At 35.9% G+C, this 21,605-nt stretch overlaps 1 protein-coding gene across 1 annotated transcript in view; it reads left to right on the forward strand.

Annotated features, from left to right (window-relative positions):
* TRHR (thyrotropin releasing hormone receptor) overlaps positions 1-9,710 on the forward strand; it is a 35,753-nt gene extending 26,043 nt beyond the window's left edge. Inside the window, exon 3 of the mRNA XM_033126556.1 lies at positions 9,123-9,710. Coding sequence (XP_032982447.1) covers positions 9,123-9,530 — 408 coding nt within the window. The 3' untranslated portion in view covers positions 9,531-9,710. The remainder of the gene's footprint in view (positions 1-9,122) is intronic.
* Positions 9,711-21,605: the final 11,895 nt, after the last annotated feature.

Below are 21,605 nucleotides of genomic sequence, written 5' to 3' on the forward strand. Positions count from 1 at the left end.
AGCACCCACAGTGATTATAACTATCTTTTAAAAATTGATGTCAAAACAGAGCACAAAGATCTACAAGAGGAAAATCCCAGAGGCCCCAGTCAGTGTAGAAGCCTGGCCCAGTTCAGGTTTATATAACTGTCTAGTCAAGTTTATCCTTCCGTTGGCTCATTTAATGCAACAAAATGCAAAGGGTCATTGATCGCTTTGCTGTAGGCCATCTGAGAGCAAAATATCCCCAGTAACAGGACACTTTATTAATAGGTAGCATTGCAGGACATGGACGGCCTCCAAATGCAGAATACATTGTTACCCTTAAAGAATGACATCGGAAAATTAAAGCTAGCTGTTTTGTAGTCAGTAACCAAGAAAACGTTTCCAGACAGAAGTACACTTCTGAAAAATTGGACCATTCCAGCCAGGGTACAAAAACTAGAGCCCCAAACCCACACATGCCTCTACAATTATATTTTAACATTTGTGAAAAATAAATATTTACTCAATAATAACTCAACTGTGCATTGAGCACTTATTATGTGGCAGGCATATGTACTAATGACTTCTCCCAATCTTTTGTGCAGTAGGGATTCAATAAGAGTTTGTTATTGATTTCCTTTTTCATGAAGCCAAAAATAGAGCCCTGACATTATACAACGTGGGGTCCAGAATTAATAAAGAGCCTAGTCACAAATTAAATGTACCTCCCATGATGCTCTTGAAGATCATTGATTATGAAAGTGGCAAATACTCTTCAAATACAAGTTTACTGATGTGGTTGTCACCTCCTGTTATATGGCTTTGCCTTGTTTTGTATCAAGAAACCATCTTCACTATTTAATGTAGATACTATGTGACTAAAAGCTAGCCAAAGGTTTGAATGGGCCCTGATACCTTTTATTAAATAACTTTTGTCTGGACATTTCTTTTAAAAGTCCTATAGATTGTCTTTAAATTGACAGTACTCCCTAGAAAGGATTTCAGTTTTTGCTTTCTTCTCAACGGGATACCTCTAAACCTGTGTATAACTCCATTTCTACAGCAATATTTCAGTTATAATGAACGTTAAAAGAGAAAATAATAATAGGTCAGTAAACCAGGGTCTTGAGTCTAGAGGTGCACCATGTTCTTCATTAGCTACAGGAAATTAAAATGTACTCTAGTAATTTTTTCAGCACTTCAGGAAACTTCATCGCGTCGTGAATGCAGCATTTAAGATGATTCCTGACCGTCACTGTGATTAAGAACTGAAACTACTCTTATGGTTTATTAGCACCTTGAGGGATAAGGACACTCACGGTACTATTTCCCTTTGCCTGGTTTTATGACCCCCATGTAGCAAAACCCAGTTGAGTGAAAATTATCACAAACATGTCTGCATGTTGTGTTACCATTAGTAACATATAAGCTATATTTTCTAAGAAGGTTAGAACTGGAGAGATTTTTGAGAGGAATCCAGACTGTACATTTACTGATTCTGGAAAATGAGGTTCAGACATAAGACCACGTGACCTCCCAGTCTCCTCAGAGTCACAGATGGATTGTGAAACCGAAATATTGGATGCCAATTCCAGCTCTTTCTTCTATACTCACTACACTTTGTTACTCACAAACATATAGAAGGACTATGCCACGGCCTTTATCTCCCAAGGAAGAATGTCCAGCAAAACTTATGATTGTGCACAAATTTTTTTCTGAATCATACATAGAATCACACAAATCAGATTTTTTTTTTCTGAATCAGTATAAGAATTCCAACTAAATCTCCCCAAGAACTTAGTATCAATTAACTCCCTATGACCTTGTAATCAGACTAATGAACTAATATCTGATAATTAATGAAAATGTTCTCAGACCCCATGTAACCAGAGTCTCATAAGTTGCATGCTGTTAATTGGGCTGTGACGCCAAAAATAGAAGTTTCCATTTTATTTCTTTATTCCATTTTGTTACTTTTGGGTTTTTTAAATTTTCTTGTTTGATTTTTTTTTTCCCCTAGGAAATAGATTGATGTGAAGGATTCCTATCTTTCTTGTTATGACAACTTTCTTCTCCCTAATCAATACTTTCTAAATGTAGCACTCCAGTTTGGGGCAAAAAACCATATATGATTCCAGGCTACCAGTGGTTTCTGCTAGCAAGATTATTCTTTCCAAATATTTCATAAACATCATTAATAACAACTGGAAGTCTTCAACTCACTATATATATGCTGATTTTTGTAATGATCTAGAAAGGAACCTAGACCTAGAGTCAAAAGACCTTAGTTCAATAACTAACGTCGCTACTTATATGTGAGCTGTATGACCTTTAGCTCTGCCTTTCTGAGTTCAGTTCCCATTTCCTCATCAATGAAATGGGAATAATAACACCTATCCTATGGGTTTTACAGGGATATGAACACAGATGGTTTAATGACAATGAAAATATTTTGGTAATTCTAAGAAATTAAACAATTAACTGTTCTCAGGATTCCATTCAGGATTCAGGGTATTGACAAGAAAGGTAGCATTTTCTCCTGCATTATTTTGATGTCTCAGGAAAAAAGGACAGATGTCAAAAAAGTAATTTTGTGTATACGCTTAAGAAGAGGCCAACACTGCCACTTTTGCACTGGACTCTATTCCCTCTTCAAGAACATATTTCCTCCAATCGTCACCTTCCTCTCTCTCCTGGATCGTAAATTTCTCATGTCTATAGAATTGTTCACTAAGCAAACAAAGGTGCTCTAATATCTTCTATTTCTTAACAAAGTGTTGACTCTTCATTCTTCTTTGGTGACCCCTCTATTTCTCTCCCTTTTCCAACAAAACTCTCAAAAGAAATTTTTATAATCACTACCCACTTTTCTCATCTTCTCTTGAACCCACTCCAAATAGGCTTGTCCGATAAATAAAAGTTTTTAATAATATAAATAATTTTCTCCAAAATTACCCATTTCCTTTTACTCATTTTTTCCTGTCTTGTAGTTTTTCTCCAATTTTCAAGAGCAGCCTAAGAATGCATCCTAACTGTTTTAGTTTTGTCTTTACTCTGTATCTTTCTTGAGTCTTAATATATCTGTAAAGTCATTTATAGTTTTTACTAAGTATTGTAGTAATAATTGTCTCTCAGAATTGTTTCAAAGATTAAATGTTTAATATTCTTGAATATTTTATAACTTAAAAAGCAAAATAGAACCCGGCAATTCCACTCCTAGGTATATGCCAAAGAAAAATAAAAACATCCACATAAAAATATGTACATAAATGTTCATAGCAGTACTATTTATTGTAGGCAAAAAGTGGAAATCAGCCCAATGAGTGGATAAATGAAATGTGGTATATACATAGGATGGAGTATCACTCAACAATAAAAAGAAATGACGTACTGATACATGCTACCAACATGGATGAAACTTAAAAACATTATACTAAGTGAATGAAGCTAGTCATATACAAAAGACTGCATGACTCCATTCATATGAAGTGTTCAGAACAGGCAAATCTATGGCAAAATAAAGTATATTAGTGGTTGCCTATGGTTTGGGAAGACAGATGGGAGGTGGAGAGTAACTGTGAATAGGTATGGAATTTCTATTCAGGTTGAAGAAAATGTTCCAAAATTAGATTGTGGTGAGGGTTGTACAACTCTGGAAATACACTAAAAACTCATAAGTTGTACATTTTAAGTGGGTGAATTTAATTATATGTAAACTGTATCTCAATAAAGCAATATACAAGGTTAACATCATCAGCCATAAGTCAGGGGGATAGCATGCACCCTTGATATACATTGTTGGGAATCACACTCCACCTCTGTGGCTTTCCTCCAAAAATCCATAACTTAATGCTAACCATGAGAAAAACATCAACCATACTCGGATTGAGAGACAGTCTATGAAATACCGAACCAATATTCCTCAAAGCTATCAAAGCTATCAAAAATAAGAAAAGTTATAGAAATTGTCACAATGCAAAGAAACTAAGATGTGATCACTAAATATAATGTGATATCCAGGATAGCATCTTGGAACAGAAAAGGACATTAAGGAAAAACTAATGAAATCTGAATAAAGTATGGTGCTAACTCCATATAAAAATTATTAATATTGGCTCATTAATTGTGACAAATGCACCATACTAATGTAAGATTTTAGTAGTAGTGGGACTTTGAAGTAGGTTTATGGAAACTATTATCTTTTCAACTTTTCTATAAATGTAACACTTTTAAAAAACAGCAATGTATAAATGTTTGTTAATGTTTTAGAAGTTGTACTAAAAATCATAGTACTAGTAATAGTGATAGTAGTTAGTAATACAAGGTTGCTCAGCAGGCTAGAATGGAGAACCTAGTTAGTCTCTGATTTTTCATATGCAGCACACATATGCAGAGCTGAGCTCATGCACACTCAAGAAACCATAATTTCAACTTTAACAATCAGATAGAAATCTATCCAGTTCACATTTATTTTTTGAAAAAGGAAGAAAAGAAATCCCTAAATAGAGTCTTTATCTAGAGGTTTTATAAAGATGACAAAAGGATGAGTTGAGAAGGACTGAATCCACTCTCTTATGAGAACTATATGCCAATATTCCACATAATTAAGTGAAAGTAAAATATATATAGTAGGACTTAATTTCAAAATTTCAAGCTGATCCTTACAAAAAAAGAAAAGATAATCCTTTACCACAGTGGGCAAGGACAGAGCTCATCCAGCTATTAGACCTTCTTTTTCTCGCGCTGCTCTTCTCAACCATTGATGTAGAATATTTTCTTTATGCCAGTATCATGTCTCGTGAAACCGAAGAATAGAAGCACCGACCAAGGAGAGGCAAGGAGTTGTAAAAGAGGATAGTTTATTAAAAGTAAAGAGTAAAGAGTCACAGCTCTCGGAACGAGATAGGTTCCAACCGGTTGCCCAGTAACTGAGGCAAAAGTTCTTACTTTTATACCTTCCTTTGCCTGCTTGGGAAAGGGGGCTGGCGCCTTCTATTGGAATTCATCTATCAGGTTTGTCCTGTTTGCCCATCCTGAAGGGATTAATGAATCCATTCCTATCTATCAGATCAGCTCCTTTGTCCAGCCAAAAGGGATTTATGGGATTTATGAATTTGTTAACCTCAAGGTGCATTCTCATATCTTTGTCCTGGAGTGAAAGAGACATTCCAGAATCTGGAGTTTCAAGATATGGCTGCCTTTTGTTTATTCCACCAGGGACCTCCCTGTTTACCTAACAACCTGCTAACTAACCTGTCTCACCATCTCTGCTGGTAATGTCTCTCTTTAAACACTATATTTTAGTCAACTGATTTTTACAGCCTTGTTTCTTTGCCTTCAATATACTCTACAAAAATGGCTGTCTACTTCCTAGTTGACTAAAATGTCTCCATGGAGCTGAAATTTTCAGAAAACACTGCCTTGCAGCTCCATCTCCTTTGGCAGCTGCATCTCTCCTTCTGTCTTAGCAATGGAAGGCCAAGCACCCCTCAGAGTGTGACATCACCTATCATATAAAAACGATGGCTTTTGTAATGGTTTCCACAAGCCAGCTAGAGAGATAGCTCCACTTCTTTACATGGTCTGCAACTGGACCTAAATTATTTCTGGTCCCCAGGATATGCCCCACTATCTCATGCTTCCTACTTATCACACACACCAAATCTCTGCAGGACCACTCTTCCTGCCTCTCTTTACCTTCAGATTTTGGCTTAGATGTGACTGAAATCAGCAAGCCCTCATTTTCCACCCCTCAACCCCAAGTCCAGATCAGGTGCTTTCATTGAATCCCAAATTTCCTCTGTCTTAGCATTACCCATCAGATCATAAGTACAAGAAACCATTGGCAATGGCTCTCTGGATCACCATCAAATCCTCACAGGCCTGGACACTGACAGGTACATAGTAGAGATGCAAATGGATCTCCTGGAATGAATAGATCAATTCCTTCCCAATCAAAAATATATTGTAAGATCACTTCCCCCTTGATGACTGTGTCATGCTGTTTCTCAAGGACCCTTACATCTTGGGGGCAGTCTTTCATATCATCGCATATCCCGTGCATTGCCTTGGCAAAAATGGAAATGCTTAAAAGCAATGGCCCAAAGGTATTTTCAAATTTGCATTTTTGTCACTTTATTTCAGATAGGAATAACAACAAAAATAAAACTTTAGCAACCACGGTGAAATTAATTGCATATGAAAGACAATCTTCAGGACATTTCCTTTCTGTGTGTTTGCTCCCAATATTGAGTAAGAGTTATTAAAATCCAAGCTATGGCTACACTAACTTGTGAACATTTTGGAAACTGATTCAATTCAATCAAAGATATTTGAAATCAACTAAAAACAATTATGAGTGGGATTAAATGTATTCTGTAGCATGTCACCGGAGACATATTTTTCTATAGGTCAATCTTAGAAAATCATTATATGTTTCATTTCACACCTCCTTAAATTTTTTAAAAATATATTTCAAACAAAAAGCTGAAATGTATCAAGGACTCATTTTATGAATTAACCAGTCTCTGCTTTATAAGGGATTTTTAATAGTAAAAACTAAAATTATGTGCAAAAATCTTCTAACAATATGTTGGAGTACTAGAACCCAGAGAAAGATCATTGTTAAATAGTTTGAAATAATTCTTTCCATGCTTGAAGTTATTTAATATTTAGTGAGGGTTATTTTATGTCACCTACTGTACTGAATGCCTGAAGCCAGAAAAATGAATAAACTTACCCATGCCCTGAAGAAGCTCGCTGTCTATTGGAGTGATGGACAAAGAGCCCATCGCAGTAAAGTGTGGGATTGATGTCACCATATGCATGAGGGTGGGGGTGAAGGGAGCTGTGAAAGCTCAGGGCACAGAAACTAGCCTCAAACTACATTGTTTTCCTTTGAGACAATGAAAATTGCTCTCTCGCTGACATTAACTGAAAGATGGGTAGATATTAACTGCGGATTCTATGTTTCACCTGACGATTGTAGAGAAAAATATAAAGCTAAATGAAATTCAATTTTTAAGTTCGGAAATTTAGCAGCAATAAGTGTTTTGGATTTATACTTAGAAGTTAAATGTTTTGGCAACTATGGTGGGGATGACACAGCAGAAATCTCATCATTGAAATGCAGAAGACTTTCCTAGAGAGCAAAGTATAAAGGAAAAAGGATGGGCTTTGACTTACGTACTTAGGTTGCATTACTGCTCTGTCACTTACTATGCATGTGTCTTTACACAAATCACATGTACTCTCTAAACCTCAATTTCTTCATATGCGGAAGAGAGCTACTAGTAGCTTACAGGTAGAGTTATTAGAAGCATTAAGTAAGATAATGTTTACATATCTTTGTGACGGAGCATCATAAAGGACTCAAATGTGATGGTAGCGGTCTATCTGTAAATGAAGCCAGGGATTCCAAAGTAGGATGCTTAATCCTGGGCAAGGAGAGGGAGGATATTGGCAAGTGTGAAGCAGTGATGGACGTCAGAGAAGCTGGAGCAGTAGGCAGGGAGCAAAGGCAGGGATGTGAGTGATAACGATGATGCTCACCATCATCATAGAGATAATTACTATAGCTCCTTCCAAAGCTCAGAATATTTACCGCTGAATTAAGCCTTTGTTTCAGTGGTAAATGTGTCAAGTGTTGCTCTTGAAGAAGAGCAATCAGTTATTATCTCCCCCACCCAAAGATACTCACTGCTACAATTTTAACATCCCTTCCCTATAGTTCAGATACTATGGTCTGTTTATAGTGTCATCAGTCAAAGGGTAATATTTTCGTTATGTTTTAGTTTCAAAGCCTTGATCACATTCTTTTATTTTCTCAATGTCTCTATGAAGTAAATGAAGCAATATGATCAGACATATCTCCAGATGTAGAAATGGAAGTACAGCTGAATGACTTTTATGAAGGTCTTAAAAACCACTTGTAAAGTCAAAGCCAGATGATTTAAATCTGAGTTCAGGCCCATTCCCAGCCCTTCACTGAGCACAGAGGTGAGAGAAGAATCTGCTAAATTATATCCTTTGATGATCTTGTCCCTGGGCCATCTTGGATTTTAAACCTCATCCTACCTATTGTCCTAGCTCCTGTGCATTGCTTGTACCTGTATACTTAGAACTACATTAAATCCCAGAGTTTGTTTTCTCTGACCTCCATCTCCCTTTACCTTGAAGGAAAGCTGTGCAGTGGGAAGGCAAAAGCTTTGGATTTCCCAAAAAGACTTCGATTCCAAGCCCAACTCTAAGACTCTACAACTCCTGCCAAAGTACTTACCCACATCTGTACCTCCATTTTCTAATTTGAAAAATGAAGGATGTAATACCTATTTTGGAGGTTTTTAAGCTTTTTAAATGTGGTAGCTTATGTAAAACATATCGTATAGTGTCTGGCACATAGGCATTCAATCACCAGTGGTGTTTTTTTTTGCTTAAGACACTTTATCCTTTTCAAACTTCTGTGTGACCTCATTTGATAAAGGGGAGTAATATTGGCTCCATGTTACAGACAAGCTATAAGAAAGGTTATGATCATCTCTCAGGATCACATATAGGTAAATGAAGATGGGATTAAACTTTAGGTCTCCTAATACTTGTCACAGACACTTTTAGTGTGTTGTGTCACATCCTCTTAGGTGGACTCTGATTTCAGCCATAGCTACAGTGGATGGTTTCTGCATGCAGAGAACAGCCCACTTCACTTACCCACTGTACCCTGACTGTCTATCCTTTCCTCTGCCTCAAGGTTCTCTCTAAAGCCCCCAGGAGTTTCCTGGAAGTGCAGCACTGTTAAAGTCCCCAAGGGCACCTCTCTACAAATAGGAGATGGCAGCCAGTGGATAAATGTCCTCACCTCTCTTTCTCTGGATAGATAAGCCTGAAGTGCCCTGCTTGGTCTGCAGTTGCCCACAATGGGAGTCTCAGCACCCTATTTTGGCTTTTCCTCCTCAATTTCACTTTCCTTTATACCCTTAATCCGGCTTCGTAGGACCATCTCCCAAATACACTGCCTGAACTTAAATCTTTTTCTCAGACTACATCTTGGGAACTAAACGTGTGTGTGCGGGGTGGGTGGGGGGGTGTTGATTTCATTTTTCTGCTTTGCTTTATTCTCCTTCGTGTTTGTACTGCATTTCTTTCTATTTCTCTCTCCATAGGTCACCAAGATGCTGGCAGTGGTTGTAATTCTGTTTGCCCTTTTATGGATGCCCTACCGGACTCTTGTGGTTGTCAACTCATTTCTCTCCAGCCCTTTCCAAGAAAATTGGTTCTTACTCTTTTGTCGAATTTGCATTTATCTCAACAGTGCCATCAACCCAGTGATTTACAATCTCATGTCCCAGAAATTCCGAGCAGCCTTCAGAAAACTCTGCAACTGTAAGCAGAAGCCAATGGAGAAACCTGCTAACTACAGTGTGGCTCTAAATTACAGTGTCATTAAGGAGTCAGATCATTTCAGCACAGAGCTTGATGATATCACTGTCACTGACACTTATTTGTCTGCCACAAAAGTGTCCTTTGATGACACCTGCCTGGCTTCTGAAATAACCTTTAGCCAAACTTGATTCATGAATTAGATGAAAATGGACCACAAAGTAAATTTGTGCAGCCCCAGAGAAAAAAAGGCCAATAATCGTCTGTAAAGAAAGAACACTTAAAGTCTTTGCTGATGATCCAACAAGTCCTGGCCCCAAAATACTTTAACCCATGTCAATGGCTCATATTTCAGTTCTGGTATCACAAAAAAAACGAAGCAGACCTGTAAAATAGCCAAAGGGTGGAAATCGGAAGTGTAGCCCTTTCCATTTAATTTGAGAAATTCACTTTAGTTTAGGGGCCTGTGAGGTTTAGATAAAATCGAGACATCAATTTACATTATTCATAATAATCTTATCAAATGTGATTTTCTTAACTGCCCCCCAAATTATTATACATTTGGTAATGCGAATGTTTAAATGTTTATACGTAGGATTTCAACAAAGTACAGTGCTATTTTTCTCTTTAGAGAAAATAGAAAGAGAAAAATAGAAAAAAATACTTTTTTTATTGAGTAAAAATGAGAGTTCAGACAAATATGTTCACTGTAGTAAAACAAAAAACACATGTCATAATGCTTATAGAATTCTGAGGTGAGTTATATATCTTACAAAATATCTTACATCATTCAATTTTAATGTAAAATAAACCTCAAAATAGCCAAAATGACAAATTATGAGGAAATGTAGATTTAATTTTTAGACAAATCCAGCTCTCATCAACTCTTAGAGCCTCCTAAATGATGGATGAGACATGAGGAATATTCAAATTAAATAACTGTGAAGATACAAACTAAAAAAATTAATATTGAAAAGTATACCCAGGACAAGACCAAGTAGTTAAAATAAGGTTTCACTTTTTCTATGAAACTTTTAAGGAAGACAATCCTTTCTGAGCAAGTATTCTTGTATATAAAATACTGAGCCATGTCAAGTGAATAAATCCTTCTAACTGAATCTAGCTTAAAAATTGGGAACATTTTCGAAAGCTTAGTTGTTCCTGCCTGCTTCTTATTTGTAAGTTCTTTATTTTTTTTTTCAAATGCTAGCAATGTTTTGTTCACAGAGTCTAAATCAAAGCAATGCAAAATTCTATTGCTTTCTTTTCAATAGAGATAAAACTGATTTTATTCATAATCAATATCTCTTTATAGTTATGACTTAGACCAGCTATTCTTTTCCAGTGATTAGTAGAGAGATGTGAGCGTGTATTTGCCTAGGCACAGTGTCTGGTCTTACTTTAATCTCTTTCAAATCCCTTTGGCCAATCAGCATTCCCAAGTGTATAAATTGATCTTGCTGATGATTCAGTAATGGCTGATTTTTAATGACTGGGCCAGAAAGTACTGGGTACATTTAAGTGTCCCATAGGCTGGAATTTTCCCTCTCCAGCCTGTATCTTTTTCTGTGCATTTTTTTCTAGATCCTGATCACTAATGATAATTACCCCTCACTACCTTCTTAATGAAAACCAGAGCATTCTGTTTTGGAAACTTTAGTTTTAAAATGCTGCTTCATGGAGACTCTGCTGTACAAAACCTCATTCTAGGATATGCTTTTGTGAAAATTGGCCTGATCTACTACAGGAAAATATTCTTAATTTGTCACTGAATCAGTAAACAAAGTGTAAGCAAATATTTATAAGAAATACCCTAAAAGTCTATCTGCATGACACTAACTGACTTTTATCCTGGATTAAGTATTAATCTTGGAAGCAAATAGATGGAGCATCGGAATGACCCAACCCCAAATCACAAAGCACACAAACACATATACACATGTAAATAAATTGCTTAACAAAATGTATTGAAATATCTTAGATTTTTTTCATTAGGGAAAGGAACTGATATCATTGAGCATCTAACTACGACTAAGGCATGATGCTGGTAGGTACTTAATTTACATTATCTTCAGCATAGTCTCACTACAGCTGTGATGTCTCTGATGATAAGACCAGGGATCAGGGACCCATGCAGCTTCTCTAAATTATGTAGATACCGGGGAGAGAAAATATGTCTTTTTATTTTCCTTTTTTAAGCCAGCATGCTGATTAAAATTCTTGTGGCCCAATGGCCTAAATTGTGTGTATATATATATATATATATATATATATATATATATATATATATATATTGCAGGTTGATAATATCACATGTTGAAAAAAATTACAATTAGTCTTACATGTTATACAGAGAACACAGTATACCCTTTCCACCTTTGGACATTTAATATATGAGCTCAGTTTTTCCATTTTAATTTCAAAAAGTTATTTGCTAATAATCTGTTGGTTTTAGACCACATGGGAAATTCAAAGGAACATAGTTCACAGTGTTTCAACTCTAAAGCAAATACCATTACGAAATTAAATGTTCTCATGCAATGTTGAATAGATATTTGGGTTTACACAGAAGAGATATAACTTCTTAAAGTATTCTTTCTCACACTGTACTAACTCATAAAGTATTTCCATGAAGAATCAAAACTACATATACCATCAAATGAAAAATAAAGAACTAGATTAAAAATTGCTGATGGAGTGAAGTAATATTATTAAGGGCCTCCCTTAATAAAACTTCCTGCATCGTTTTATTACTTCCAATTTCATTAATCGCTGGATGTCTTTGATTAGATCTTGCACCTGAGGTAATTAGGTAAAGGTCGCAGATCACTAATAAAAGAAGCGAACATAAATTCCCTCTTAGGACTTCACCATCAATATTTTGATGTATTTCCAGAGCTTCACTCAGCACAAATATTGTAAATACTGAAGAGAAATGGGAAAAGTTCAAATTATATCCATTCTTAAACAGGTTAAATTGCACAGAACAGTACATCTTAATAATACTTCAAAGCAAGTGGGTGGTTTGAGCTAACTGACAAGTAAAGTCAAAGGAAAACTATGGCCATAAAACTTAGTTTAGTGTAACTAAATCTTAAATGGGTACTTTAATTGTTTCATTTTCAGAAGAATGTATTGGAATAATATGGACCATCTGTCTTAAAGCTGGGAGCACACGGTTTTGAACTGCTCTTGAAGAGTAAAAGAGTTTAAAATTCTTGTGGTTAAAATTCTAGTGATTAAAATTCTTGTGGCCCAATGGCCTAAATTGTACATATATATATATTGCAGGTTGATAATATCACATGTTGAAAAAAATTACAATTAGTCTTTCATTCTAAACTATGTGAAATCTGTAAACATGATAGAAGTGAGAAAATATTAATTTTTGGAGGAAAAGGAGATTTTAAATAGTTTACCCATGATTCTATGAATTTTATAAACATTATATTCAACACTAAGGAATAGACTAAGAAGAATGGTGTAAGGAAACTAGATAATGAGAGAGTATTCGGAAACAACTAGTCAGTCTCAGGTTCAAAGAAATTTTTTTCCAAATGTTTGGAATCACTTGTTCCTCTTAAAAGAAGCAGAGGATGAAAATGTCTAGCAATGTATTTTCTGTTTATGTTCCGTTGTCTACAGTAAATATCCATCAAAACCAAGATTTGGCTGAGCAAATATGTTTTCAGAGTAATACACATGAAGAAGTCTCATATAGCTCTGTAGTGATAAACATATTTTTCTCTTTTCCCTCCTCCGCTATCAAACTCTTATCCCTCCATAAATATCATTTTCCTCAGAGCAGGCAGTTTCCTCTGACTTCATTTAAGACTAAACCTGGACATGAAATATCTTAAGTAAAAGTGTAAATGTTTCTTCAAAATATGTTTATTTATAAGAAAATATTTTGTTGTTCTGCACACTTTCATGTTTTCATAAACTCATGTTTAAATTATGGAAAAACGATGCTTCTAAAATTTCTATTTAGCTGACATCCCCGTTTTTATGGTAGAAGTCATATGTAGAGTGGAGCTGCTCAATATGGCTTTTTCCTCACAGAACAAAAAAGAAGCTTGGCATTTCAGAGGTTTCAGTGAGAAACCAAAAAAAAAGAACAGTCAATATGTGGAAAAAAACACTGCAGAAAATAAAAGCCTCTTCCTAATCTTAAGGCTCTCACAGTCCTTGAAAAAAACTAAACAAGACCAATATGATATCATTTCAAGATAACAGTTTGGCAATATTTAGAATATAAATTAGAAATTTCATAAATGTTTTAAAGAAGCAATTATTAAAAGTCTATTTAGAAGTGTCAAAGATGACTTTCAATATAAAGATCATTGATGTATTATGATTCTATTTTATGAACTATAATTAGAAATATTGATTAACTTAATTATTAACTTCATTGATTTCAGGGGGGAGGGAAGTTCAGATAAAACCCTATAATACTTTTGTTTATAAGTTTGGTCTACAAGTATACTCTCAAATCACTCCGCAGAAAATCTCACAAGAGTTGCACACTGGGGAACAGTTTTGTTACCCACCAAATGGAATGCACATGCTGATGGACACTAGATCTGTATGGTTCCAATTTTAATATTCAAATAATCTCTTTTGAAACAAATGGTTGTGAATGTTTGTACAGAATGTTGTCAGGATTGTTAACATTCTTCTAAGCACATTCATAATAAATCCAATCTGAGGTGACTGATTTATGTTTTAGAAACTACATCTGGAAAAATAAAGGGGCTGAATGAAATAGGACAGCCGGAACAGCACACTGTCAGAACTGTCAACTCTGGATCCAGCAAGGAAATAACAGACAGTTTTATGGCCAATGACAGCAAATCCACACAATGATGGCCTGTACGTCCTCACGGAGGAGCATCTGGGTCAAGTCCATACCACAGGCTCTCAACTAGAATAATGGAAATGAAAGCACTTTGAAAATTATAAAAGTTAAAAGGATGGGATAAACAATGGCATTCGCTAGAGTTTCTGCCACTTATTTGAGCCCTGAAGCCACACCCATCAGTGACTATTTTGTTCCTCACAGAGCAACAGACTCATTTTTGTACACGTGGCTGTACTCTGACTTGCGAAAAAGAGAGAGTATGAACTTTCTCAAGAATATTATGCACTGATATGGATAAAGATGACTTTTCAGAAAATAAAAACAAACCCAACATAGCAGTAGAATGAGACCCCACCTATGGGAGGTCTGAGTTCAGAAATCAACAAAAAACAGTCTCTGTATTCCTGAAATGGCACAAAATGCTCCCGTAAGGAAGCCAGATGTTTACTGCCTAGCCAGGAATGATAAACTACTCCCACTTTGGTGTACATAAGAATTACCTAGGAGCTTTCCTTAAAATGTGCTTTATTTGGCCCTGTCCCCAAAGATTTTCATTTATTAGGTGATTTTTGATGCTTATACTCAGTCTTACCATACCCTGAAAACTACTGAGTCCTGCTCCCCATGTAGAAGCTTCAAGGCTCTTGATTATCGCATAATTCTTAACAAACAAACTACATGGAAAACTCCTTGAGGATAAGTCTATTTCATCTTTGTATACCATAAATTATCTAAACTTGGATGACGTCCCAAAGTCTGTTCAATGAATGAATGAATCAATGAATCCCAAACTAAGCAATACATTTGGAGATCTTCTGGTGATGTCCAATTTGCCTGCAGATCTGTCTGCACAATAAGGCAACTAGTTCTATTTGTTTTTTATTTTTCTAAATAGCTCCCTGGCTCAGCGAAAGACACTGCATTAAGCATGCTAGATCATGTTCAGAATAATCCTTTATGCATGCAATGCTTGACATTTTCATGTCCTGATTTAATAATGAGAAATAAAGACAACTAACACATTGCCTCCACCCTCAAGGAGATTACAATTTAGTAACAACATACCAACTTGTGATTTCAGAACTACCAGCAACTGAGCTCTTCAAAGGAAAAAGAATGTCAATAGGACCTGGAATCATTAAAGATGACTTCGTAGAGATGATAGAACTTTTTTCAAGAATACGTTGGGTTTAGATAGTTAAAGGAAAGACGATCCATGTAGGAGAAATTAGATGAGTGAGGGCAGGGAGACAGAGATAAACCTTAGAGCAAGGCTCTGGACACGGAGGCTTTGTGCCCAAGGCAAGTCCATTTCATGAGGGAGTGATTAAGCAAGGCAGTCCTTTAATATTTGTCACCACCAGTAAGGCCCAAGTAAAGGAAAAGGAAAAGAAATCAAAGACCTACCTGTACTTATATTTGGTGAGGAAATAGTCACTCATACATTAGAATATAGAGAGAGTTAAAAAACATATATGTTGGCTATGTTGATTTTCTAAACTTTGTAAATTTCATTGATTATCTATAAAAAATGTAATAGTGCATTATTTGTCTTATAAATGTTATAATTTTAAAAGTATTCTCATAGTCTTAATTTTCCAAGTGCAACATATATATGTGTATATATATATATATACACACATATATATGTATATATATATATTTGTTTCTATATTTTATTGTCACCAAATATTTAAAAGTGTTTATACCTGTATATATTATTCAGGGGTCCATAATAACTGCAGGTTTACCCAATTATGCTAAATTAGAGATCAGAGCTAGCGCAGGGAGCTTGGCCCCTTATGAACTTAAGCTTCAAAATTAAATAGGAAATTGAAAAGCATGTAGTGATTAGCTTCAGATTACTTGTGACAACATTGTGTACTTGCTTGTTGCTTATGATGTGCTTCTGAATGCATTGGCTTCCTTCTATCAATTCTAGAAAGTTGTATGCTGGCTCTCTTTATTACTTGGGAATCAATCGTTGCATCCTTGTGGCACAAAGACTCTTCTTTAAGAAAATACAGGTATTACATGTTCTGCTGTGGGAAACTGTGTGTCTGTTCATATATATATATATATATATATATATATATACACACACACACATATATTGAGCAATAAAGCTTCAAACTGAAAGAACTGGCTCTGTACCTTTCTTTTTCTTCCAAATTATTTCATTTTTGGTGTAAGTTGACCCTAAACCACTTGCCCAGAAGAACTTCATTTTAATCCAGGGGCACCTAACATGTACCACTGTGGTTTTGGGAGATGATTATAAGTAACACAGAGACAGACATTTTTCATTTTAATAACAAATTTCGTGTGTATTGGCCCAAATATAACTAGCTCATCAAATTCATCATGTCAATAATATTAATTAGTTCATTTAATACTGATATTAAATAAAGCAAAAACCATGAGAGTTATATAAGTGGCTGGAGTTTGGGTAACACTAAAATGATCATTTCAAATGTCTCTAACTGTCTCTTTTTGAACAACAGAAAAGTAAACTCAAGGGCTTGTGTATTATTGTAGAACAGATTCCTTCATTACCATTGTAATTCCAACTAATCTCCAATTTACCTGGAATAGGCAAGTCAAAAATACGCAAACTATAAAGTTCACTTCTGTGTAGAAGTGGGTTTGGCTGCTCTACTAAACAGGCTCCATTTGATAAAGTTCATTTGGACATATAAGGAAATACTTGCTTAAGTAAATCTCACACTTTGCTTGAATGACCTCATTCTTTAATACTTGGAAAACATGGGGAAAATAAAATGAAAAATACATTTGAAACTCTGTAGAGTTCTTTGAACAAGAGAGGATTAATCCTCTCTGTTCAGGAATAGAACAACCTTGCCACCATTAACACCATCTACCTTTCAGTTGTTCTTATATTATGATATCTAGCACCTCCAGCTATATAGCTTTTCCTCAATTCCCCCACATATTTGGCTTAGTAGGATTTTACGAAGTGGCGTATTCTTCTTTCCTAGATCTCCTGATAATGCTCTAAAAATCAATGAAGACACACCTTTTGCTTACTATGGTTAGTAAAGTGCAGTGAATAGCACACTACCTTGCACATATGGATGCTTCAAAAATATCTGTTAATGTATATAAATGAATGTGCTTATTAAAGAATTAACTTTAATAAACAGAAAGCATTTTATATCATAGATAATACTTCTAAGAGTGTAGGTTTCAGGTAGATACTGAAAGTCTCAAGTCTCTTCAATTTCAAGCACCATCCACTTATTCCTATTAATCTTAAATATGTTCAGCTTCATAATTCTATACTGTTTCCTCTGATATGAAAACCCACTAAATGTCCCGCTCCACACTTCCCGCTCCACAAAACTACCAGCTCTGCTGATAGATTTCTTATAAAAGTTAGATAACATAGATGATGCTATGTAAATAAACCACTGGAAGCAGCCACTTGTGGAGCTTTGTGCCACATCTCCTCTTTGGCTCCCATGATTTCAGCACAGCTGTGGTGGACAGTTCCTCACATGTTGCCTCTCTCCCATCTCCAGCAAACCAAGGTGACTCTGCTTTCCTTCCTCACAGCTTTCTCCAAAGCGGTGCAAAGCTACTCACCTTGAGCATAAGTAGCCAAGGATTTCAAGGGAGTTAATGCCCCTAGAGACAACATTACGACAGTAAGGGATGACAACTAATAGAGAAATGCTCCAGCCTCTCATCTTCTGAGAGAATATTTCTGGGGCATTTTCAAAATTATTCTTCATAAGATCTTCAGCATGCATGAGCCCCCACTCTCCACATTGGTAACCAGCTCAAAAGCACATGCTTCATTAAGTTTTCTTCCTTCTGTGTCTCACTTTCCCAATTTCCTCACTTCTGCTTCCTGAAGTCAGCTCCAAAATGTAACATTTGCACCCAAATCCTTGTTTGAGGCCCAGCTTTGGGGTACCATCAGTGCTACAATTTTTTAAGTGGATGTCTTATGACTGGTGGATCAGAAACATCATCATGAGAAATTGACACCGAGAATAGATCTCAATGTATTTTCAATCAGCGGTTGCCTTTCTAAAATCTCAAAGAGCTGATATTGTATATCAGTTATTACACTTCTAGTATAACACACATTTTATAAATCACAGGAAATAAAAGTTATTCCTCCATTCTACTGAAACTTAAAAGATTCTTTCATTTAATTTCATTTTTGTTCTCCTCATTCTATCTCATGATCTTTATACGCATAAGTATTATTTGACCCAGCTTTCTCCAATCATTGCATCTATAAAATGGAGATAGAAGCATCTAATTCATGCATGAATTATGAGGATTAAATTCAATTACACATAAAATTTGTTATAGGATACATGGCCCATGGTATGCACTCAACATTTTTTAACAATTACTAATTAAATTTAGGACAAGGAGCTCCAACCATGTCAAGTCACAAATATTCATTAAGAAGTGCTGTGAAGAAGGCACTTCCCTAGCTCCTAGGATAAGGCAAAGATGATAAGAATTCTTCTCAAGAATCTTACAATCTGGCTGAAGAGATCAAATGCAAGCATTTAAAATGTAGGTAACAATACAAAATTTAACTAGCAGTTCACGATGCCAAGAGAAAAAAAAAAAAGAAGTGCATAGTGAATTCCCTAAGTATTAACGCAGAAAATAATTACCAACAAAGTTCAGAAGAGAGAGAAATCACTGCAGGCTAAGTCATCAAGAAGAGACCTTGAAAGGCATTGGAATATGAACTGAATGCTAAATGGTAGTAAGCTGTGAAAGAGCAGAGAAACTATGTAGTGAAGTAGACAGAAAGGGGGGCGTTCAAAAAATGAATATATATGATGGTGTGGAGACAGAGGAGTATGATAGAAACTATGGGAAATGAACTTAATAGACTATCAAGGGCAGAATAATGATCTGAAAATCAGATAGTACTAATTCAAAACGGGAATTTAGTTGGGGTATGTTTCATTGTCAAACTAAGAACTTTTTCCTGGAACTATCAGGCATGAAAATCATAACACTGTTATGTTTGTGTGACTGAATGTTTGTGTCCCCCTGAAACTCACGTTGAAATCCTAATTCCAAGGTGATGGTCAAACTAAGGGGGTTTGGGGGTAGGGGCTTTCGGAGGTGACTAGATCATAAAGCAGAGCCCTTATTCATGAGATTAGTGTCCTTATAAAAAGACCTCAGAAGCTCCCTCACTCTTGCCATGTTATTTGGCAAGAACTTTACCATCTATGTACCACACACCAAATCTGTCAGTGCCTTGATCTTGAACTTTCCAGACTCCAGCACTGTGTGAAAAAAATTTCTATTGTTTATAAGCCATCCAGTTTCTGTATTCTGTTATAGCAGCCCAAGCGGGTATGACAAATACTATTTTTATTAACTTGCTTCTGGTTTAATATAAGTACAAAGTAAGCAGAATAAGAGTACTCTCTTTGAACCTGTCTATAAACCTAAATTATTCCTTAATAAAATGTTTACTGAAATAAATAACAAATGTTTGTTGTGGAAGTCCAGGAGGAAAGCAGTTTGATCTAGAATGTTTCCCCTATACAGCCCCACATTATTTTGACATTAACACGGTTTATAAAAATATTAGTCAAATGGCAAAAGTAGGCAAACCCTCTTGCCAGAATCACTAACAAAATTCATAACTATCCAACCATAATTCAAGTGTAGCTCCTTGTTTTTGCAAGGAGCCTTTTGAATGGCTTTCAGTTGAGTCAGTTAGCTTCATATTTTGTTATATAGTTGTATAAGCCAGAAAAGCCACATCCTAACCCCAAACACACACACACACACACACACACACACACACACACACACACACACACACTCCCAGATTACAGAATTTACAAAAGTATAAAATAATAGGGAGCCCAGAGTGACCGTAGACATCTTTCTTTCTTCACTTCATCCATATAACTGTTCATCCACTGAAATATATATCTACTACATGACTTCAGTCGTTCTCAGGTGTTATAAAATGGTTGACTCCGTGGAGTTTCTAATGATTCTACCTTTGCCAACTTCCCCTCAGAGAAATTCTAGCATTAATGATCAAATGGTGTTTTAACTTTTTCCCCACACTCCACACCTTAAAAGTCACATGTCTCATGTCTTAAGCTATGATGGCAGGTGACAGGGTTGTGGCAACTTCCAAGTTCTGAAAAATAGGTGACAATAGCAACAATTAGAATATTTGTTTGTTTGTTTAGCTTCTTAGTCCTAGCTGTAATTGGACAGAAGTTACAGAAATATCTTGAGACATTACCCCAACAGTCAGATGAAGAGAAGAAAAACAAGAAGATAAAACAGAATCAATGAAAATAACTTCGAAATAGCATATTTTGTGTTGGATCTACTGGAGAAAATCTTCTTTTTGAGTTTAGTATTCAATATTTAATATGAACACTGTTATTTTATTCCCAATCAGTCATTTTATCTCGAAAGAATGAAATTGGCCACCAGCTGATTTGAGATAGCTGAAAGAATCATTGCCTTTGCTTGGATCATCGAACACATTCTTCTTAAAGCCAAGATATAAGAGATGTGGAAACACTGGTTTCTATAGTCAAATGGTGAACTATAGCTTCTTTCAAATAGAGCATTTGCTAAGTTTACCCAAATCACGTACTATCCACCTAAGCTGTATTTCAGACTGTCCTTCTGCTTGCAGATCAGAAATAGCAATGGATGCAATTAATATGAATTGCTGTCCTTTAATTTCTTGTGTCAGTTATACATGTTTGGGATTTTTATAAAAATTAATATTGCTATGCCTTATGATTGGCATGATATAGCAAACGGAGCGACACTTAGAAGACACAAAGCAACTGGGACCCAGCATCAAAACTGCTGCCTATAAGAAGCAAGCACTGTGTAGGAAGCTGGGGTGAAGGCCCATCTATCTACAGAAATGGAGAGGGAATCCAGTCCATTAGGGAAAATGGCATCCATATAATTCAATTTAAGGCAGCCAATGGAAGTGAGCGTCTACAGTGTGTCAACACTATGACTGGTAGAATACAAAATACACTACATATATTAGATAACAGGAAGTCCAGTGTAGAATTGTTTATTGACTCAGAAGAAACCTGCAAGAATTTACTGCTATTCAGAAACCTACCTAGGCAGACAGCAATGTAAATAATCAGAGCCACACTGAGTATGATGCTGTGCATTTATTGCAGTAATGAGCTATGTGCTTACATAGAGCCAACTGATGTCACAACTTATTTGGGAACCTGAAATAGGACTGGGCCCGCAAGGGGAGGGCAAGTGGCCCCAGCCCTGGAAAGGAGACGGCAGAGACTCAAAGACCAGACAGACCTGACCTATTTCCTCACCTACTTAAACATTATGATTACTATTCAGATAAAGGAAAATTTCCGTCTGT

Source organism: Rhinolophus ferrumequinum, chromosome 14, assembly GCF_004115265.2.
Source record: "Rhinolophus ferrumequinum isolate MPI-CBG mRhiFer1 chromosome 14, mRhiFer1_v1.p, whole genome shotgun sequence".
Classification (NCBI taxonomy): Eukaryota; Metazoa; Chordata; class Mammalia; order Chiroptera; family Rhinolophidae; genus Rhinolophus; species Rhinolophus ferrumequinum.